The 23,906-nt window shown below is 41.0% G+C and overlaps 1 protein-coding gene across 19 annotated transcripts in view; it reads left to right on the plus strand.

Moving 5' to 3' along the window:
- MAPK10 (mitogen-activated protein kinase 10) overlaps nt 1-23,906 on the plus strand; it is a 155,178-nt gene that overhangs the window by 122,446 nt on the left and 8,826 nt on the right. For 16 of the 19 annotated variants that reach the window (XM_083833886.1, XM_083833888.1, XM_083833890.1 and 13 more), the window contains 3 exons: nt 10,861-11,043; nt 12,940-13,064; nt 23,758-23,821. In XM_083833886.1, coding sequence (XP_083690012.1) covers nt 10,861-11,043; nt 12,940-13,064; nt 23,758-23,821 — 372 coding nt within the window. Of the gene's footprint in view, nt 1-3,307; nt 3,380-10,860; nt 11,044-12,939; nt 13,065-23,757; nt 23,822-23,906 lie in introns of all 19 variants that reach the window. The other 3 variants (XM_083833880.1, XM_083833875.1, XM_083833882.1) reach the window with 1 other exon arrangement.

A 23,906-nucleotide genomic window follows, 5' to 3' on the forward strand; every position in this document is an offset into this window, starting at 1 on the left:
TCTAATTTTTGGTAGACCTCTGGACAGGTTACAGACAAAAGTGTTCCTGCAAATTCTAGTAAACCTTTGTAGTCCTCTGCCGAGCTTCTCTCTGTGTTTGCTCGATGCTTCCTCCTTTTTTGTCTTGGTTACATCAGTAATAGTGGGATCAGCTAAAATCTACCCAAACTGGGGTGCTGTGGAAATAAGAGAAGTCTTGAAAACTGCAGGACTTTGCTGAAGTTGTGCTCAATTCTAGTTAATAACAACTTCAAATTTTCATATGACTTCATTTTAAGGACTGGAAACGTACTTCTGTGTATTGTTTTTTTAAAGACAACTAAAAATGGAGTATTTTTGAGTGAGAAACCTAGGAATATCTGAGTTGCTGAAGCCACATTGATGTTCCACAGGTTTTGCCCATATGAGACAAAGTCTGTCTCAAAGAGACTTCAGTGCAGCTATGAGGATGGTTTGGCTGATGCCATTCCGCTCTCTTTTTAATTCCAGTATGCATATTCTAATGGTTTATAGTGCAGATTACATTTAGTATAAGACCCCCGTACTGTCCGTAATGTGCGTGGCATTTGGAGTGGGTCTCAGCAGCTACAGTGGAGATGATCCATTGCTCCTTTCCCTGGGCAAACAACAGCCTGGACAGAGAGCAAGTGAAGGACCTGAGAACTAGCCCATGAGGCTGGGGAGGACCACAAAGCTTATTCAGCTGCACCTGCATCTCTGGCCTCCAGAGTTTCCTGCAGCATGTTTCTTGAATTTTACTTAAAATGTCACGATTTCATTGAATGCAAACCGGAGCTGACTGTACAGCTCTGAAGAGCCATCTTCAACAGGAGCCTTAGCGAGAGCAGTTGTGGTTATTTCATCTGGGCTCCCTTTCATAGTCTTTAGTGAAGTCCCAGAGGTGGTGCAGAAGGAGGTTACAGGGCCATTTATTCAAGATGGCAATGGCAGGGAGGCATTTGGTGTCCTTGGAAAATGTTCTTGTAGTTTGAAGTATTTGTACGCATTAAGGCAGGCTGATTAAAAACAGGTTGTGTTTTGCCATTAACTTCAGAACAGCTTTGTGCAGCAGTCTAGTTTGTAGAGACTGGGGAAGGGATAAAAATTCACCACTTCTGGTAATCCATGTCACAGGTACTTTGAGAGGGGGCTTCACATCACAGGCTGCCCGAATTCAGCAATTTCACTTCAAAGACTCAGGTGAAAAGTTGTGGATTTAATTCATTAATGGTCATTTTCAAGTGATCTTAAAACATCAAGGCAAATAGTTGCTAAAACTGGAGTTGTACCTGAAGCTGTGCAGATCTCTTCATGACAATAAATCAGTGTGCATTTGTTTGAAGTTTAAAGATATTCCTTGTGTTGGTGGAGCATCACCAGTCTTTTTGAATATCTTGCTTTTGGAAAAAAAATCCTGAACTAATGGAAATTTTCAGCGGTTTGGAATTGAGTGAAAATATTCTGAGATTTTGGGTGGGTTGTTTTTCTGATGCATGCAATACTGAAATGACTCAGAGTCTGTCTGGATTTATGCCGGACTTCATGAAACACCGGGCTGAGGCTCGCGGAGCATTGCACAGCAATCTCAAAGCCTTAACTGGGGCCGCTGATGATCACTGCTGTGTATGCCTTGTAACAAACCCCCTCGCCTCCAGCTAACCGCAGTTCAAGAAAAGGGCTCTAATTTGACTTATTTCTAAGTGGCTCAGGGGGGCGAGCAAGAAGGCAGAGGTTTTTTTTTCCTCTTCAGATATCAGATATATTCAGATGTTCATCTTTACTGCTTCCGAGTTGGGTGTTTTCAAAATTCCTTCCCAAAGCCTGAGGAATCAAGTAGAATAATACTATCCGCCTTGCAGAGTTTTCTGTTCAGTGAGTCACTGAGTGAGCTTCCAGTTGTGCGTTGTTGACCACAGCGCAGAGCAGTAACGTCAGAAGGCAGCCTCTGACATTAAAAAGGGGTTAATAACAGATGAACAAACAACTGCTTGCTCTATCTTCTCCTGATATTTTGCATGCCATTTAGCTTGTGATGAAAGCAGCAATAATTTGCATCTCTAGGTTTGCTTACTGCTTCCTAACAAGTAGCCTTTTATTTATTTCTCTACTTATTTATTGATTTGTTTTGTAGAGATTAAGCTTTTCATATGCTAAGTAAAGCAACAGGGAGCCTTAAACCAGGCATGTAGATTGCCACAGATAGGACATTTGCATTCAAAATCAAATCACCTTTCAACTGTTGCTCAATGTAAAATTGCAGGAGTAAATTTAACCAAGCAGCATGATGCTTTCATTTTTCCCCGCAGCTTCTGGCCCTGAGAGACCAGGCTGTCCCTTTTTATGCTTCCATGCCCTATGGCTTAATCATAGAGCAAGGACAGCAGAGGTAATGTGGTTTCATGGTATTGGTACTGGGGAAAACACCAGTTCAATGTGACACACTGGACGGAAGGAATTTGATTTTCATCTCATGTTCTGGTGTAAATTGTGGTTAGCTTTGTTTCAATCCAGCTGAACTGCTCTTCTCTGTACCAGGTAAATAGTCCCCTGATTTGCTCTGAATTTCAGTGCAGAAGGTATGGCTCAGTGCTTTTCTGTCTCAACTGTCGTGTTTAGAAATCGGCATTTCCTACCACGCCGAACAGAAATCTTAGGAGATTCTCAAGACCCCTGTCTCTGATGGACTGATGGCTGCACTGAGATCCCGTGGAATTGAGCCGGCAAGCTCTAAAGAGAGCATAATGGTAGTTGAATAACCTCAACAGATTCTGTTTCCACCCCTGAATAATTGGTGGATGTGTCTTCCTGGGGACCCAGGGTTCCTTTGTGGCTGCTGGCAGTTCAGCTTTTGAAAATACGCATGGATCTCAGTAGCTGAAAGGATAAAGGAAAAGCAATTTGCATATCCTCACTAAATGCAAAGACCAGCATTCATTTACAGTACAAAGCGGTATAAACCTAGGTAATGAATGCAAATGAAAACTTAAAAAAGACAATTAATTAGTGAATTTTAATTATGAATGTTCTTTTGACACAGTAGCCAGCTGTGGGTCTCATTTGGTTTTCTGCATTTAATCGTTATTGTCTTGCATCCACACTGGGTAACAAAAGCTGATGGAGTCTATTTTTCTCAGACGTGCTGCGCTGCCATGCAAGGCGCGTGCACAAGCAGGAACACGTCGCGGAGGGCACGAGGCAGGTGGGCTGCGGGCCCTGCGCTATGGTGGCATGACTGGATAAGTCTTCTCATTTATTTGTTGTTCTGTTTCTGTTTTCTTGTTTACCTTCATTTCATTTTTGTTTTCAGTTGACATGTGGTCAGTAGGGTGCATCATGGGAGAAATGATTAAAGGTGCTGTGTTGTTTCCTGGCACTGATCGTATCCTTCCCAGCAGCCGATTTGGCCTCAGTAGGTACTTGTGACCCTTCCCCTTCCAGCTCCTGCATGCTAGACTAGTCCATTCATACTGCATCTAACAAGCTGGGTTGAAAGTACCACTGCGAAATCCTTGCAAGCCACAATGTCAATAAACCATTACATCTCTCAGTAAAAGCCTTACCTGGAGAACACAGTGAGTATAGCGTAAGGAGAGGGAAAACATCCTACACAGTTGGTCAGAATTGCTTCCTGCTGATAGCAGCCAGTGACCAGTTGCTTCCAGTTCTGTTGTGTTATAAATGTCTGTTCATTAATTATGGGGTTTCTTGCTTCATAAATGACAGTCTTTGTAAGTTCAGGTTGTGCCATGGTAGGCACGAGTCGCCATTTGCCTCAGCATGATGTGGGAGACATCCTGCAATTTAGGAAGAAGGTAGGATGAACTCAGGCCTTGCTTGTCTTAGCTGCCCAAGTGGTGTTGAGGTAGGGAAGCAGGAAATGGCCTCGTTTTGGGGATTTCTTCTGCCTCCCATCACTAAAATTATCCCTTAAATCTGTAGCAGTTGTATGACTCAAAAGGCCAGGGGCTTCCTCAGAAACTGTTCTAAGGGACTTCACTCATCCTTTTATCTAAGTCTTGTAGCCATTAAGTGAAATCAGAATGTTTCGGACATCAAGAAGCGATGGTTTATAGTCAAAACATTTTAAATCAGTGGCCCAGCGCTCCGAGCAGACTCAGTATGTATAATTTTCCATAGAGACCATTTTGCACTCGGGCCCGAGGCAGCCATCACACTTCTTTGATTGGATGCTTTAGGAAAACCTCGATAGGAACTTTGTTATTTATCAGCTGGTCAAAGCGGTTCCTGCTGGGAGTACAAGCACCAGAACTGTGCACATCTGAAGCCAGTGACTCGTGCTCCGTGGCCTTCACAGATGAGAACTGACCATGGCCTGCACGCCAGGTTTCCTTCTGACTAAACCCTGTAGTTCAGTAGGTGACAGAGGAGTTTCCAGATACTATTCATTTTTAATGCAACTTTCTCTGAAAGCGTGTGTATATTTGTGTGTATGTATGCTTGCATATGCATGTAGTGTTACTTACTAATTCAATTTCGCACTTCGCTTGTGGCCTCATTCACCCTTTAAAGGGTTCAATATGCTGATTAAAACATGAAAAAGTAATATCTAAAGAGCAGAAAATAAATGAAAGTAGGCAATGATATTTTCACAGCCTTGTCTAATATAATACTCTGAGTTTTGCACAAAGTGGTATCGTACTGAAATTAACGCTCCAACTCCCCAGAGTTTTCAAGTGATGGGAAGCACAACTCGTCTGCATATGTGAAAGAAAACCTTTCACTTATAAGTGTTAATGTAACTCATTAGCACTTATTTGTGAGGATTTGGCCCAGGCTGTGCTTGTGTTTTCTGTGAATATGGAGTGATAAAGGTAAGGGGGCACTGTAGCTCATTGCTGGTTTTAGGTTAATAGGCTGAAGTTCTGGAAGATACTATTTAAAGAAATCCCCAAATAAGTACAAAAGGAATTGAACGTATCCCATGTAGTGCTTTCAAAACAGCTTTATTTCACACAGCTGCGTACTTATTAAAAAGAGATCACCCAAAGCCTCTATAATTAAACCATTACATGCAGTTTAATACTGCAGTAACCCCACAGAAATCAGCATTAGCAGCTGCTGATGTGTTTGGCATTGTTCTATAATTGAGTTCACGTTCTTCATTTGTATTTATAATGTGTTGCTAAATTTGCACAGCGCTTCATGTACTGCTCGGTTTTTCTTCTGTGGTTCCATTAGCTTTTATTTGACGGCCCAGGGAGCAATGCTGAGCACCCTGCCCTGAATCAGCCGCTTCTCCCTCTTGTGCTGGCTGTGCTGTCGGAACCAGCAGCAGGTTGAGATGGACCACCGTGCTGTCGTCTTCTTACAGCCTGCAAAGAAGATAACTACCATTTCTGTAAAAGTCATGGTTGTGAGTTATTTTTCTTCAGATACGTGATGGAGTTGGGCAGCTGTGTAATTCCGTCAGCAAGGAATTATGAGCCCTGGTAGCTTGGGGGTAGCATACTTAGGTATGTATTCAAGCATCAAAGGAGCAAAAATAAATATGAATCTGATTCTTAAAACCACCACAAACAAAAAAAAAAAAACCTTCCTCTTCTACATAAAATAAGTGTAAAATGGGTTAGGACTGGCAGTGGACCAAAATATATTAGCAGCTTGTGTTTTTTCTTCACACAAGTGCTTTATTTCACGACCACGCTTTGATTTGAAGTGTTTAATACCCATTTGTGTCCATTTTTATGCATACATAACTGAAAAGCGTTTTTGAATCAGGATTGAATATTCATGAGAAATGGCTTGTCAGTCATACAGCTGACTTCAAAATTAACTGTTTGCCATTTTCCAGCAGTTAAGTGGTATAGATCATTTGATACCATTTCTGTTTCCAAACCTAAATGGTCCATTCACCCAACTGAAACAACTTTTATAGCAAAATGCAGCAATTTCAGATGGCTACAGAAAATTCACAGGGAGAAAAATAGGAAATGTCTTGGAATAAGCACAGAACGGAGTGCTTAGTTAACTTGCAGCTCTGTTCTGCTCCTATAATCCATTTGAATTCACTGAAATGGCTCGGGTGGAGCTGAGAACAGAATTCTGCTGCCGTTCTTTGTGTAAACTCCTGAGTGAATGCTTTGAAATGTCAAAAGTCCCATGGGCCTTTACTGATCACTGGAATTCTGATGCTTCTCTACCACCTCTGGTGTATGGGCATGATGTAGTTTAATGTGAGCTAAAGCTTTTTTTCTTTTTAAATGTTAAATGAAATTTCTTTTCAAGGTTGAGGGGCAGTAGTTCTGCTTACAGAGAAACTATTATGATGAAGCTTGGATACACTTTTGCCTCAAGCAAGGGCAGAAAGGCAACCTGGTTTGTTGTGTTGGCTCAGGATCAGTTTCGAAAGCAGACTGTGCTGGTGAGCTGACTCTTAACTCCGCGAGTTCCACTCAGGATTGTCTGCTTGTCTTCTCATACCACTGCATAAATGATTTGAAGGAGTTAAGTAGTTGCTTTAGTCCTCTCTATTTGCTGAGCTGTGTATTTGGTGAGGCATGGTTAGACACATTTATTTCTTCACTTGCTGAATGCATTTTGAACAGGTTAGGAAGGATGTGCCTTTGAATTCTGTATTTGATATTTGGGAATGCTTACAAGGAAATAAGACATTAAGTGGAGAGATGTAAAATTAGTGTGATGAACTTGGAGATGGCCACACAAGCTATCACTTATGGAGCCTTATTCTGTAACTGCAGTCACATTACATGTGTCACACGGAATTTGGGCACAAGATTTCTACACGTGGTTTCACGGTTCATTTAGAAGGTATTTAGTAATGCTGATGTTTATACTCCTAGGTTAGGTACTCGATCATCAGCGGTGCAGCTGTGCACATTACAAGAACGTAAGTGCGTGACGTGATACAGAAAGTTAGTCATGGCCCAGAGTAGTCAGAGCAGATACTGCAGTGGTGAGGCAAAGTCCCCAAGTGAAATGGTGATACTTACCAAGGGCAAGATTGCAGTCCGACTCTGCAGTATCTAGACTATCCACTAAGCATTGATTTACTTCCTGTTACATAAGCTAACATTCTCTGCAATGGAATGAAGTGTCAGCTAAAAAAAAAATGTAGTTGAAAATTGTAATCAAGGTGTCATCATGTATATCCATCCACAGGGTTAATGACAGCTGCACAGCCAACACCACTACCCAATGATCAGTGGTGATTTTTTGAAGTCATTTTGCTTGTGTGCTACATGTAATTTTTATTTTCATATGCTCTATTATAGCACATAAATAGTGACTACTCCTCTTTTAAGTTGCAAAATATTTTCTCTTATAGTCTATTTTTCACAAATACCCCGTTCTTCTCAAAGCATTCACCTTGTCGCAGAAAATACCCCATATTTTTTGTCTTGTCAAATATTACCACTTTGCATTTCTTCTGTGTTTATTATAAATTGTGTTGACATCTGTTTGTAAATTACAGGGCTGTGGGGAAAAATAGATGTCTGGCACTGACGTATCCCACAGTGAAGTTGGTTGGTTGGTTTTCTTGAGTAGGGGATTGAGAGAGAGAATTACAATTTCAAAGGTAAAAGTGAATTGAGCTATCAGCTTTGCAGTTGTTGGTGCAGTTTGGTGTCAGAGGGAGAAATACAGAGCTGCTCAGAGTAATTATTCTAATTTGACAGGTTGGGTGCACCAAAAATCTGGATCCTAAGCAATGCAGGCAGTTTTCATTGGTGAAACCTGCACATTCAAGGAAAAAAACTTATCAGGCACTTCCATGCAGTTTTTGACATAGTAATAAGATTAATTTACCCTGTCCATCTCTTGTGAAGGAAGAGCCCTGTGACCATGTCATGTTCATGGTCCTTACATTTACAAATAAAAGAAATATTGGATGTGCTCTTGTTGTACCCCTCTCCAGCAGAAGCATGTTAAACCAGAAGGAGCAAATCCTGTTCCAGCCCAGTAAAAGCAGTATAAATGTGCTGCTTAACAAGTGAAGGGGGGTTCCAGTCTGTTGGGCAGTGATTTCCTGCTGTTACCACTGCCATCCAGCACAACTACAAAAGCCCTGTTATAATAAAATATTGCATATATAAAATATCGCATTTTGGTAGGTAACGTGCATTTTCTACTTGACAGTGCACAGATGTGTTTGAGAAGGATTTGGAGAAGAGACCCTCGGTAACATGGGAAAGCAGTGATTGGTCTGTGGACATCGGCCATGAGTTTTGCAACAGGAGATTTTCTGTTAGTTCTGTTCGAGTAGAGCTAAACCATCCTAGTTCAAACAGTATCTCCTGCAAAGCTGTACTGTTGAACATCGGAAAATCTAATTAATGACTCAAAAAAAAAAAAGTGTAATTCATGTAGTCAAAATATTAGAAGGGGAAAAATTATTACTATTTTGAGGTTGGCTAGTTTAAGCACAATCTCTGAACTTTGTTTTTCAATCACAAGTTATTTTTTGTGAAACTGTAGAAATACAGTTATCAATTCAGAAGATACACACTTCAGAACTGTATTCAATTTCTTAAATTTTAAGAAACTTCCATTTCTTTGCTGTAATTTTGTGGTCATCCTCGTGCCAGTGTTTGTGCCACACAGCAGCTAACAAATGCATGTGAGATACTTTCTTCTCTCTCAAGTGCAGGTGCTACCATGCACAGTTGATGCGTTTTCCTTGATGCTGTTTTTGGGGCAAGGGATAGCTGAGGTGACTGGTGTGTAAGGACATGGTGAAGAAGCCCAGTTATCTGCTCTGATCACTCAGTTACACAACAGCAATCCTTGTGGTTGCTGTGGCCAGTGCCTGAAGTTGCAGGGCTGCACTCCCATCCCCATGCTGGCTGAACTGGGAGTTGCCTTCTTCATGCACCCTTGCATCCAGTACAAGTGCAAGCTTTGCACTGCCACCTTGAAGCAGGCCCTACGTTTGCCCCCGCTCACCCGACAGCCTTCATTCAGTCTGCATGGTACCGCTTCCAGCCATGGCCTCCAAGCATGGCTTTCCTGGCACAGCTGCCACTGCTGCCGTTTTGTATTCTCTGTGCTGCTCTGCAACGCGTTTACGCTCTGGTTTAATGTACCTCAGAAAGACCTGCCCCTGAAATGGTCAAGCCAGTACACAGGCAAGTGTGCCACTGGAGTACAAATCAAAAATGCCAAACGTGACTTCGTATTGACTTTTTTTTTTTTAATGAAGTACTTGGGCTGCTCTTCAAGCAGCTATAGAATTGACTAATTTTTTTGTTGTTGCATTTCTTTCATTTTCTGTTTGGGACAAGATAGTTTTCACAGACAACACAAGATACATACAACTTTTAGAATGGGTGAAGGGAGTTGCTCTACATGAATATTTCTAGTTTAATAAATGCCAGTTTGTTGGAAAGTTTTCACAGACCACTACTGTTTTTAACAACTCTTTTGAGTTGGAATAAAAATAATTCAAAACACTGTTAGAGCCTTTTTAAAGCACATTTAAATTCCTTTCATCCCTTTACATGCTTTTGATTAGAAAGGCTTCAATTTTATAATATATTTGATTTTTTTCAAATAAGACATCAGGCAAACCCAAACTTAGTAAGAAACTTCAAGCAAATCTCTTTGATGGGTTTTCAAACTATGTAAGAATCTTAAATCTCTGGTTCTCTAAGCAGGAACACTTCTTTGAAAATCTGAAATAGCTTCTGCACCAAAAATCTGCTTTTTGCCGCCTCATGTTTATTTCATGTTGCCTCCATCCCATGGACCTGATTTGTCTCTTAAATTGTGAGGAATTGTGTCTGGTATGTGGGAAACTCCTTCACAGTTAAGACAGTCATGACAACAGTAATGTACATGAAGAATAAAAACCCAGTTCCTGTGCTGAAATGCTTCAGATGTTTGTCTCTTAAAAGCTTATTTCCAGTATGTTCTTACAAAGCACCCTGCACCACATTTCTTAGCATAAATGTACCCATGTCTGCACATGGTATTCCTTTTTTTCATGTTATCATCAGATTCTCAGCACTGTGAATAAGAGCAATGTAGAGATGGTACTGACCTTCCAGTTAGTCACTTAACTTTTTTTGTTGGCGTGGTTGTTCTGAATGTGGCTGGAAGAGCTTCAAATCATTTATCAGCTGTGTAACTGTTGTCTCAAGAAAACAAAAACAGAGAAAAAAAAAAGAAAATGTTTAGTACAAATTGCCTGTAATAAGATTTGTTTCTAAGCATGAAAGCGTGTTTCTTATTAGTCAGTCACAGTTTAGCAAGATAGCCATCACAGTGGCGTTAAAGAGAAACATCTGTCTATACCCAAGGCATCGTTCATCTACAGACAGTGAGTCCCGGTAAATTCTTGTGACATCTAACAAATCGCTTTTGGGGGGCTTCAGATGGGTGGTTTTAGTACAATTATCACTGATTAAGTTATCCGGGAGAGTAATCATAGTGGCATAAAGCAGGTGAGTAGAGGGCGACTTGTGTCCCAGGCAGAACTCCTTTTCTGTGGTTTGTGTCAGCTGGGCCTTGCTTTGCACTGACAGCACAGAGGCTGTGTGACTACATTGCAGTGCCCTGCTGTGCCCGTGCAGCTGGAGCGACACGCAGGTGTGCAGAAGGGGAGCAAGCTGCTGATGACATTCTCAAGAGAGCAGGCTGTGTATTTCCCCATGCTTGTTGGTTTGGGATTTGCACAACACCTTCACTTAACGTAGACATGGGAGAGAGTTGTGCTCTCTGCAGGCAGTAGGACTTGGAGGCATAATGATGCGAAAAGGTAGCGGCTGCAAAGATTTTATGAAGGGAGTGGACACCTCTGAGGATTCCCAGGGAGTGACTGTGTAGAAAGGCCAGGAGACTGGGGTTTGTGTTTTGTTTTCCTTAATTACTTATGTTCAGATATTGATCAGTGGAATAAAGTTATCGAGCAGCTGGGAACGCCCTGTCCAGAATTCATGAAGAAGCTGCAGCCAACAGTACGGAACTACGTTGAGAACAGACCCAAGTACGCTGGCCTCACCTTCCCCAAACTTTTTCCAGACTCTCTCTTCCCAGCTGACTCAGAACACAACAAACTCAAAGGTATGTCTGATAAAGGACCACAGTTAACATGTGAACAGCCACAGTGCAAGGAAGGATTTTCCCAATTTGTCTTCTCTCTAGTTGTTAATGCATTTAGTTGCGGAGACGAATGAATCCTTATGTTGAGCTGAGAGGCAGCTTTTGGAAGTGATTTTTGGAGAACCTGGTACTTGGGCAGCCAAGGAAGTCTGCATTGTCACTGATTAATGTGTCAAGCATAACCACATGGTGTTTGTTCTTTATGGTACTTCTGTATCATGAGGAACTGTGGTGTTCCTTTATTCTCTTGCTAAAACTTGTAGCACAAAGGAAAAGGAGAGCTTTCATCACAACATCTCAACACTTGCACGCTTTTCTTTTAAACTAGAAAGGACCAGTTTGGCCAGGTGCCTGCCTCGTAGCTCTGCCTTTCCTAGACAACGGAAAGGTATCAGCAACATCAGCCAAAATGGTCTTGATATAGCTGAGGTTTAATATGTGTTGTGGGTGGATTTCTTATTTTGAAAAATGCTATGGTTCAGTTTTGACATATAAAGCTGAGCAGTAACTTAATTCTGGTGCGACTAGATATACTGCTCTACAGTATATACACTGACATGTTTTGTGATGGCCTTAATCATATTTTGAAGCCATGGTTTACTTCAACGTGACTTCTGTCTCCAACTGGAAAGACCGATTAATGTGTGCTTAGGATAAAAAGGATTTCTCACTGCAGCTCTGTAACACCTACCAACTTGTGTTGTGTATCTGTTTTGCACCTCTTGAGTACTTTGGGTTGCTTCCTACAGTGACCTGTAATGATCTTCAATTGCTTGCAATTGAGATGTCTTTCCATTTCCCAGAGAACTCTTCCCGTTAGCAGCTGTTTGGTAGCAAGGCTGCTGTCTCAGCTCTAGGAGCCAAGTGAAGGTCTGAGCGAATGCTTTGGGATACACAGAATTCCATACTCCTCCTACAATAAATTTGAACAAATAAATTTTCATGGATTTGGAACTGATGAACAGCAACCACAAAGTGCGCTATTACCTTTTGGATATAAGAAGCAGGTGCATTTAAGCAAACTGAATGGTCCTTTTAAAGATACAGTGTCAGAAGAAGAAACAGTGCATTACAAGAGTTCTGCTGGTGCATCACTGTGTCATCCCACCTCCTGCTTAAATAGTTCAGTAAGAAATGTTAAGTTTCATTTGATAGCAGGATTGTGTGAGATGGGAAACCTAATAACATTTTGCACTTGATACCTCTTTTACATTCTTCTTTCTTTCAAGTTCTCTGTTGTGTGATATATAGTAAACTATTTTAAGCATGGAATTGAACACTACACTAGTAGCAACAGCAAAGAAAGTAAGTTGCTGATTTTTTTTTTTTAACAAGGGGTTTGATGATATCTATTAAAATCTCCAAATATTAAAATCTCCAAATAGGAGATTTTAATGGCTCCCGGAGGGCTATGTGGAAAAGCACAGAGAAGTTTCAATGTTTTTCTGAACCACCTTAAGAGTACATGTAAGTTTCAGGTTTTGATTCAGAAGTGTCATGGTTTTATACTTCATTCTGCTAGCTTATTTCCTGATCCTGGCAGTAATTCAGATAACTCAAGCTCATTTTTCTTGGGTGTATTAGTCAGCCTTGTACATTTAATCTGCCCACAGCATGTAAAATTTCAGTGAAGCCTGCTAGGGCACTTCTGGCATGCTGGCCTGAAGTTGGCACCTTTCTAATGAATGCAGCCTAATGGTGGTTACTGAAGAGCTCTTGCCCTAACAGGGGATGGGGCAGAAGTATGTGTAAGCAATCTCTAGAAGGGCTGCATCATTCCATAGTCCAATTCACCTTTCTCTGGTGGCATTGATTTCTCGTACTAATAACCGTTTTTGTCTGATTTCATTGTTCTAGCCAGCCAAGCCAGGGACCTTTTATCAAAGATGCTAGTCATTGATCCGGCTAAGCGAATATCGGTAGATGAAGCCTTACAGCATCCATACATTAACGTCTGGTATGACCCAGCAGAAGTGGAGGCGGTAAGTCAGATGTGATTCCTTATTTCAGACTGCAAAATGTAGATGTGATTCATGTTTTTCTCCTGCTTTATAGCAGCTTGATAACCAACGTGCTATAAGAAACGATGTTCTGACTGTGGTAGTCTCTGGATTCATGTGAAATTATATCTGTTGGGACACAATGCATCTGTTTGTTAAATTAACTGACAACAGATAGAAGAAATAAAAAAAGTTTTAAGTACATGAAGCCGTTTTCTGCTCTCTCTTCTAGTCAAGATGGGAAGAGTATTTTGAAGCAGTAGCTCACCTGTTTTTTCTAGCTATATAACAGTCTGGCAAAAAAAAAAAAAGTTATCTTTCTTTATAAACCTGACCATGTGGAAAACAGTAAGCGTCACTTGTATTTATCTTCAAGGATGTATGTGCAGAAGAGGAGAATCAAACAAAACAATACAAAATCTTGAAATCTTAGTGGAATGTATATTATTAAACTGAGGCAGAGGCTCATGTGATTTCCTGGGCCACAGTTCAGTGTTTGGTACCACATATACTGCGGGCAAAGAAGTTGAAACTGAATTTTTCTTTCAATCTTGTCATGCCTCATTTACCTCCCTGCACACCTTGATCAGGCTGGTGTTAACAGGAATCAGTGTAATCTGTAGGTACTTCAATGGCATGGTATGAATAGGTATAAATTCAGAGATGTTTCCTAATAGTGTATGGAAACAGAGCCTAATCTTGCAGCAGGTTTGGAAATGTTACTTATCACAACAGGCAGGTAAGACCCTGATCCCTGCAAATTTCAGTCATTGCTGTTCAGAGACATGTTCCAATTCAGTGTGTGCTCTTAAAAGAGCAGTGACCTTGAAGGAAGAGTAAATGGAAAACACAAGAAAAACACCAAATTTCCATTGTGTAAGCTTTTTACAAAGTGTATTACTTAGGGATGCTTTAGAGGGGATGGTTCTGCTATCTAGAAAGCCTTTTGATTTTGTGCACTTGATTGTTTTTAAAAAAGTTCAGTCACTCTGAGGTTCTAGCATATGATATGCTGATATATGTTACACCCCAACATGCCTGTTCCAGTTTAATATCCCTCTTGCAGGCCTCATTCTGTTAACAGGTAATTAAGTTGTATTTCTGTGCATTACTTCCGTATGAAGGAACTAGTCTGATGTGAAAAGAACTCAGATAAGTCTTTTACTTACAGGCTGTGTGCTTTCATACCTCCTGATCTTGCCTTTATTCAAACCATTTAGCCACATTTTTTTTCTTATTATCCACGGATAGTTTCAAGATCTACATCCATTATTGGAATTAGTTGACAAATAGTTTATGCTAACATTAATAACTCTGAGGTGAGTCTGCTATTGTAAGATTTCTGTTCTCGGTGTGTACAAAGTTGCGTGAATGGCTTGTATTCCCTGACTGGAAGACTTACAACCAGAGGAACAGTATCTGTGCATGAATAGACATTGTGGTGCTTTCTCTTGCAAACTTTGATAATAATAAAGCCATGTGTGGAGCACAGTAGTCATTCTTTTCTAAATAATATACTTTGCAGCATTTGCTCAACACTTCTATGTCTCTTAAAAGTGTTCTCATATTTTAATTATCAGGAAATTGGACTATTTTGACCCTTTGCTGTTTCCATTACCTGATAAACCAGTTAATGCATTTTGCATTTTCTCCTGCTATTCTGTTCTACACTTGTTTTCCATTCTTTTTGCTTATTTCACATTGAAATTCAGGCATGCTATTTTAAATATGTTGGCCATTTCTGAAGCATTTCTTGCATTATCTTTAAACCAAGATGATCTTTGCTAAAAACATTTACAACGTTTACAACATGTTGGGCATTTGTTTCACTAGACAAATTGCAGTTAGTCAGGTTTTTCTTTTGTCCAGACTGTTTGGTGGATTTTCATGGAAGTAATCATGACTCTTACTAGGCAGTAATTGCTTGCACTTAAAACAAACAAACAAAATAAACAAACAAACAAAAAAAACCTGTCCTGGTGCTGGTGATTTTGTTTGTTTTTGCTTTGGTGTGTGTTTTTGTTTTTTACAATTAAGCAAGTCTTCTCTTAAGTCAGGGTCTGCCTTCTGTAACTGGTCTTATCCAAGGTGCACAGGTCTATTTTTCCTGTCTGAAAATAAAGCTTTAGAGACGGACATTTTTGAAAAGCCCGGTTTTGACTCAAGAAAAGCTCAACACTTCGATTCTCTGTTGCCTGGGTTCTTATCCAAGTTGAGTTGCATCACTCTGGTGTGATGAAGAGGTGAGGTGGATCAGATCTCCTCTCAGGCCAGAGGGATCAGGAGCACTTTACAGAAGCTTAATAGGTACTACAGTAATCTCAATCTTTTCTTCTCTTCCTTTACACAAGTAAATACATTGTATTTGGGGATATACCTGCCTATCACATTACAAATAATAGCTTTATTGTTTGAGAAGGGAAAAGAAGAGGTGTAAACCAGATTTTACATTGCATCATCCCATGTTGGAGTGGCACCAGGTACAGACTGTGGTTTTTGCTTTGCTTTCTCCTAGGTGGGCCCTGCCTCTAGAGAAGAAGTGCAGAGATTTGCCATCCATTTAATGGACTAGGTGCCAGAGGGTAAAATAGGGGCCTTAGCTGTTTCCTGCAAAGAGGACAGGCAAGGAAAGGATTGACTGGAGGGAGGACAGGGAGAGAGAATGGAGTAGCCAAGAAGAATATTCTGCCATTTGCTTAGGGAAAGTTTGCAGAGGAGCATCTGCTACCTAAATGAGTTTTCCTTCATTGTTCACAGCATGAAACAACCCCATTCTTTCACAGATTGCCGTACAAGAGAACAGGCCATGGAAACTGAGAGCAGAGCACCAGTCAAGTGAGCAGTGGAGACGCTTTTGCTCACTTGGTTGTGCTGAACCTCTCACAGTACTGCACTGTGTTGCATCTGCTCATGTTTACTGCACCCTCCCTTTTGTAGCACTTGATAAGCACTTCTCCATAGGGTGAGGGCTTTCATCACACGACTGAAGATCTGGTCTTCATCAAAAGCAGCTAGTTATCTGCTGTACAAGGTTCATTTGGTTCAGATGCCTGGCAGAAGAGGTAACAGAAAGCATTTTGTGTGACAGGCATTTTGAAGTGAGCTATTGCAGTGTCATAAGTGTCAGCGTACGTTGGAGTAAACCGCGAAGAGCATTGAAGATGGTTAAGAGAATTTGGTGTCCAGGTTTCACCTGGAGGTAATGACCCTCTACATCTGCCCAGGTTTATGGCATTTTGAATGTGTGAGGAACAGATAAAATAGCCCTGTCCAGTAAAAAAGCGGACTAGCGAGAGAATTACAATCCCTTTTTACACATCTATTAAAAGTTTATGGTCCTTCACAGGCTGTCTGGGGGCAATAAAACTATTATGTCTCATTCTAATGGGCAAAGACTCTAACAGAAATAGGCAGTGGTAGGAATGCAATACCCTTTTTCCTCCTGACATGTAACAACATCATACTTTTCTGGTCTGCCTTAAATATCATGTTGTGATTCCCTGATAAGCAGAGGAAGAAACTGTTATCAGACATGGTACTTGTTTTTCACCAACAGCACGAAGTTACACAAACAGTGCTGTGACTCTCCTATAGACTTGTTCAAAGAACAAACCATATCCAAAGACCGCAACAGCTCTGAAACAATTGTGTTCATAGTTAGAAACAGGCACTGCACAGTTATTAAACTTACCTTTGGAGTGGATAAACAGACTTGGAGGAAATTCTCATGTCCAACCTATTAAGCCTGATAGTCAGCTTCTTTTCAGCCCACCCAGCTTGCCACAGTAACTTTGATAAGAAATCGCAGCAATAGGTTCTCCCAAGAGTACGCCATTGCTCTAAATTTCATTTGAATAGTGTTACTCACTTAGAAGATGATATCTCAATTACAATTAAAATGTCTTAAAATAGTACAAAAACATATCTCTGCAGGTAATGTATGTTTATGATTATGTGGAATTCCTTAGATTTTTGGAACTGTTGAAATCTGTTACCAACCTAGATTTAGAGCATGTCTGGTAGCAGTCAGCCCCTGATATTTTAGGTAAGTCCAAGAACTGTGCCCAATAAATAGGCATGGGGATACGCTAACCACTATACGGTACGCCTTTCCCAGCAATGCCTTTCCCAGACCAAGTCTTAGCAGTATACCCTCACCCGAAGAAACTTCAGCTCTTTTCTGTGACCCAGCGTGCCATATCAAGTGTCTTTCTTTTCCTGCCTGTTCTCTTTCACAGACATCAATGCAGCCAGGCAGACATTAGAACAGTTTTAGTGCTAGGATAGCAGTAAGACACGTTACAGCAAAGGATGTTCGGTTTCAAATGTGTGAGATAATCTGCTGTTAGAAGTAGGAGGCATTTACACAGGAATACCAAGTTTGATAAGTGGCTTTTCAGGAGATTGCTTAAAGTATTGACTAAATGGAGTTAGTTGGTCGACAGCTGTGACCAAAGCAGCCTCCACTTCACATTTCAAGCACCGTAGCAAAAAAAAAATCCATTATTCAGCCAGCTATAACTCTTATAAATAGGACATGTAATCACCTTGAGGTGATGAGCAGCTCAACTTTTAATTGAAATACTCCTTGTCTCTTACTGCAAAGTGAATCTAAGCTTGGGACAAAGCCTAGATGACAGCTGTTAGTAGATTGGCGCAGACACAAAATGTTTTGTGTCTTGAGTTTCAAGTGCAACTCTGCATAAAAACTTACTGCCTGATTTCAGTAGTCATCCCAATGGGGAGGATATGCAGTCAATTCACAGCATCACTGCCAAGTACCTCCCAGTCTCATAAGGATTTGCAAGTATCTGTAGCGCTGCTGAGCCTGACTGGTGTCTCACAGGAAGGTACCATCACGCCGAATTTGTATGTGGGACAAACAGAGATCAAAGAGAAGTTGTCATTTATTGATACTACACAGGAAATCTGTACTAGGAACCCACAGACCTTAGTAATTTATTTCATACTTCAATTAGAGGTTCCATCCTCCTATATGCTACATGAAGAAACTGTCTTGGCTCAACTTTTAAACATATGCTTACATTTATTACTCTCCTTGTATGGTATTTAGTTTAGCTACATAACAATATTTGGACTACTACCATGAATAAATGAGACACATGATACCTTTTTTCCCTTCAAGTGCTCTATTCTTTTTTTTTTTTTTTAGGAAAGACATTTCTAAAGACATTAGGAAAGACATTTCTAACATTCCTTGCCTACAAACTTACTGTGTTTATTGTACCTAATCTCAGTAGCTCCCTGATGTCTTATTAAATTCTGTTTTCTTGTCTGAAAACGTTGTGCTTGAGACTTTTCATTTATACAGCTACCTTTTTTGAAGTTGCTATGCATTCTTACACTGCATTGAGATTATCTGCAAAATCTGATACTTTGTTTTTCATATCTCCCCTAATGTTTATACAGTGGTGTCTGTATGCATGTCACTGTTTTTATCCCAAAATGTTTACGCAGTATGTCAGTAGAATGAATTCCTAGGCAAGTGCTTCAGAATAGCTTCAGCGTTGCCAACTGGGCAGCTCTGAAAGTGAACTTGAGAACAGTTGTGCTGGTTGTTCTCTATGAAGGTGTTGGCTTGAGCAGCTTGGTCTCCAGTCTAACTCTTTCCATACCACTGGCATTAGAGATGATTTAGAAGGGGGAAGAGAGCTGCTTATCAGTACCAAATCACATTCTTAGGTAATAGAATTGCTTAGGACTTAATCTTTCAAACTTTTTACCTATAAATGATGGAGGAATCGCTTCATTTTGCAATCTCTTGAGTATCAGCATGATTTCGTATTGGTTCTTACTTGGGAACAATATCACTCCATTCCATGGATCAAATCTGGTATTAAAATTTGTTGCAGATGATTATCTGTTGCTTTTCATTAGCTGATATCAAAATTCAACTTAGATTTAACTGCATCTATCGTTATCTGACATATCCATTAGAAGCGAGATTTCTTAGAAAACTGTGAGAGCAGATGTTAAAAATGTCCTTTTTAAGCATTTCTCTACATTGGTAAGAGTTTTACAACAGTGGTGTATTTTATGGATTTGCTTTTCACTGTAACACACACTGCTTTCTTCACTGGTTATATTTTCACAGGACTTGGTTACACTGGGATATGTCTGCATCTAGAACCACCTCTGAGCTGGGGCTGAGTTCTGAATTATCATTGATTTTTCTCTGTATGCCAAGCTGCTGCACCTTACCCTTTATTAATGTGATGTCATTTCCTACAGTGCTTATGAGAAGAGCTTGGTTGGTGGGTCTCAGCCCAAGGTCCTCTCCATCCAAAAAGAAACTGCTACTTTATCGTTTCAGCATTTTGTCTGTAAACAATCTATGTCCAGCTGTTAAATACAACCTGTTCAAAAGTAGTTTCAAGTGTCATAGATTGTCCAAAAGAAAAAGAAGGAAAAAAAATCACCTTTCTCTTACTTACCTGTGAGCTCTGTGACCTTGGCAAAAAACACTTCAAAGGTTTTTCTTCAGTGTCACCTTTACTACAGGTGATGTTTCAGTGGCAAAATCAAGGCTGTCAGGCTGTGCAGCTTTTCTGGTTTTCTCTTCTCTTGTTTAGCCCTGTATTTATTCAGATGTATCAGAACTCTTTGGTGATCTGCCACAGGGTCTTTTAGCAATCAGTTGCAGGGTTTGGGTTTTTGCTCAGAGGTCGGTGGTGCACGTCTGCTGTCTCACAAAAGAAATTTGCAGCTTTGTTTTGTACATGGGTACAGATATTTTCTCTAGTCAGCAACATCTATCCATTTATAGCTGATTAATTATGGAAGCTGAACAGAGCTACTGCAGCAGTCTTTGCTATTGTCAGTGGGAACTAGTGGTTTTAGAAGAAAGCTCTTTCTTTCTTTTTTTTTTTTTTTTTTTTCCTTTTCCAAACCAAATAAAGCATTTTCCAGCTTGCTGGAACATATCTGCAAGCTGTTCTCTTGTCTGCATGTAGCCAAGTAACCTCGACTCCTGCTGCATGGCACCCTTACAGTTCAGCTGACCACTGTTTCCTTGATGCAAACTACAGGCTGAGATTTCCAAAAGGCTCTGCAGGCTCCAAGGAACACACGGGCAGAGGCATCTCTTCTGCCGCCTCCCTAGTTGAGCCCACAGCCAGCCAGCTGTGGGCTGCCCAGGCAGTACTGGGTGAAACGCAGAGCCCTTGACATTTTCCTCTCTAGCCAGAGAGACTTCAAGCCTCTTTTGACAGCACCCTGGTGTACTTGTTTGCACTGCAAAAATAAATGTATAAATGTTATCAGTAATACAACTGAAGGTGTAGTAAAGCACAAAGGAATGTTTATATTCACCTTTTATGGGGACCTAAGCCATATAACCAATTGTTTAACCTCACACCATTCATTTTTACAGCCTCTGGTGCCTCTGGTCTTTATACATTGCCAGCTCTGTCGTTGCCTTGTCCTCTGCTCCACAATCACTGCTCCAGACCCTGTGAGGCCAGGAACAGATGCAGAAGCAAGCTTTCTTCCTGCCAAGCTTTCTAAAAATAGCTCATCCTAAGGTCTGCACTGTGCTGACACCAGCTCTGCAGAGGCAGGGGTAGCAGGGGACCTGCTTTATTCACGTGGGGGCTCAGGCCCATTCCCTTCGCTTCCTAGCAGTCGTATGCAAACCAGTCCATGTCGCTTTAGTGAAGTAAGAATTCATCAGCCTCAATATATGTCTTGCTTTTTTACCCTGGTGAGAAGCTTTTCCTCCTGGATGTTAGAAAGGTGTTCGGTGAGTCCAGTTATCTCCTGTTTGTGTGACCACTTGAAGAATGTTCCTTTTTTTTCCTTTTTTATAATTTAGAAAAAGACCCATATGTGTATTTCCTGATTTTTTGTTATTATATTCAATGAAAATTAAACACACTGCAAAAATACTTGAGAAATTGGTATAGTTTAGAACACAAGAACCACTGAAACAGCAAGCAATTAATACATACAAGAAAAATACCATTCCTTCCTTCTCTTTTGCCTCCACATATAGACCGTATTCTTTGTTATTGTTGCAAATTCAATTGCCTACAAATCAATTTGATTTGAGGAGAAAACAGTTTAAAAAAAAAGCTAGATGCTGCCACCCATAGGCCTGGTCTTTACTCTGCTTTGTTTTAATGCTAGTCTGATGATAATTTTTCTGAAACATGTACCAACTAGCATGTAATTCTCAGTTGGGATGTGCTGTAGGAAGGATGTATTAGAGTATCTATAGTACCGCAACTGTATCCATGTAGAAAATGAACAGTGATGAGCTCGGTCATTTTGTCAGCCATTTGAGTTAGGCGGGAAAGTAATTTTTAGGCTAACCTTTGCACCAAGTAAAGCCTGAACTCAGGTGCCAGTGGAGGATCCAGGTATAACAGCTGCTCTGTCTTCCTCACTGCTGTGACAGTGTCTCTGTCACAAACCTCTCCTCTTCCCTCTAATTTTAGAAGCTGGTTAAAAAGAAAATTTTAAAAAAAAAAAAAAGTAGCAGAAATTGAGCAGTCAGCCTGAAGGGGATTATCTAGGTTGATGGTAATGCATTAAGCTTAGTGGTTCTTGTTAACATTAATGAGGATTGCAGGAAAACTTCATTCCTCAAACTGCTGTGGTATTCTCAACTCGGCGCTGTGCCTCAGAATCAATGAAAATGTCCTACACGAGTCCTAAAGATTTGTTTCCCTGAATGAGGAAATTCAGATGGGAAAGCTTTGCTGTTTCAGTGAGAGGGTGCTGGCCTGGCCTCTCAGTGGAGCTCCCCTCACCTGTGTTCTGCGCAGGCTTTAGAGGTAATAAATACATCCTGCCTGTGAGAAGCAGAGGCACTTATTTGTTCCATTATCACGGTTACTGCTAGTTACCATTGGCTCTCACGTCCCTGCCAAGAGCCACATCTCATAGCCGTGGGTTCTCCTAGCTCACACGTACCAGTCTGCAGTATGAACAACGGCACAGCAGCGGGAAGCTCTGAGCAGGTGCAGTTTCTGGCATCCCACAGCATGTGAAATACAGAGTTTGGGTGCTCACCCTCAATCAGTTGCTTCCCTAGTAACGAGGAGTTTGGTAACGAGTGAGATTGTTTTGGGCTCTCTCCCTGGAAAATGCCTTCCTTTCCAGAATGTGTTGATCTAGGAAATAATGACTGCAGCTTTTCTTCCTGACTGTTAACCAATTATGCCTGCTTAAGACATAGCTGAAATAAATTAGGTGAGACATAAGCCAAAGATTTTGTGGTTGTGTGAACTGAGGCCAGGAATGTGCATCTGATCACTCATTGCCTTTGATTCTGTAATTTGCGCATTTGAGACGTACAGTAGTGAAGGAATCAATCTTGTTATTTCTGGCTAGAGGAGAAATACCCCTTTTTCAATGGAGGGTGTAAAAAGAGTGTTTATGCTTGGTAGGAGTTATTTTACCCACAGCCTGTACTGTGGGTAACCTCACTGAAGCTTTAGAAAGGAAGGTACTTGCAGGATATTCCTGTCCAGCTTGATTGACTTGCTTGGCTTCCATCTGGCAGAGAAGCAGCGGGTCTGTTGCTGTGCCTCAGACAGCGGCTCTAAGACCTCACCCACTGCTGCTGCCAAAAGCCAAGAGCCAGCAGACAGCTCCTGCAACTCCTCTTTAAATTTCTAGCCCCTGGGGCTTCCGTGCCTTCACCAAGCGTTCTCTGCTTTTCCCCGCTAGGAAATGCAAGGTGCTGGGCTGGCCAAGCGTCTGAGCAGTAGTGCAGTAGGCTCGGCTGAGGGGATCGAGCTTTCTGTGCCCTGCCAGTCAGTGGGGAGGCTCGCTGTGCTCTTGGGTAGTGTTCAGCTCCCTGACAGCATGAAACAGAGTGTCTCCACAGAGAGTCTTATCGATTTTTAAAGCTTCAGGACTGACTGGGACAGGATTGCTAAGCTAAATGAGAATACAGCAGCATTGTTTTGGGACTCAGCCTTCTTATGTGGCTTATCTTACCCTGCTGATGTGGTGAAACCTGAGGTACCCCTGCTGAGGCCTGGGGCTTGCTTGAACTTTCCGCATGTGTTTCAGGTTGACCCTCGTTCCTCAGGCGTGAGACTCTGCAGTCCAGGACTTCACCTCATTCCCCTTGTCTTTAGCCCCAGCACACAAATGTCACTGTTTGGGAACATCCCTTGTTTGCAGTGGGCTTGGCTATGTTTGCTGGGAAGCTTGAGAATTTGGAACATGGGTCAGAAATTCTGGCGGGGAGATTCTCTTCTTTAAAATTAGATTTACTCTGAGAAGGTACACTGTATAGCAGCAAGTCTGGTATCCAACATGTGACTTAAAAGTTAATATGTTAATGTTACTACTAATTAATCAGGATTGTTATTTGTCTGGTGCTTTCTCTGCCAGTGCAGACAACATGTGTGTGGAATTTCCGGGCTCAGTGCAAGCAGAATGATGGCATTATTGACCAGGGTCTTATTGCACTGCAACTATGCCTCTTGTTTAAAAGAGGAAGAGGGAGAAGTATCGTGTTTTCTTCTATATAAAGTGTTGATTTCCAGAACTGTTAAATCCTTTAATATTCAGATATGGTTCATGTGTTTTTGCATGAACAGGAAGGATTACAAAGAGGGAGAGGAAAATTTATCTTTACTCCTAGTTATTTACAATATAAAGAACAATCTGATAAATCGTTTTATTTCTCTTGCAGCCGCCTCCCCAGATATACGATAAACAGCTGGATGAAAGGGAACATACAATCGAGGAATGGAAAGGTAATCACAATTTAAGATTATATGGAAAGGGGTATTTCTGTGGCAAGTAAGCCATGTCTCACTACCAAGTGCATCTCTAAAGCCA

Source organism: Anser anser, assembly GCF_964211835.1.
Source record: "Anser anser genome assembly, chromosome: 4".
NCBI lineage: Eukaryota > Metazoa > Chordata > Aves > Anseriformes > Anatidae > Anser > Anser anser.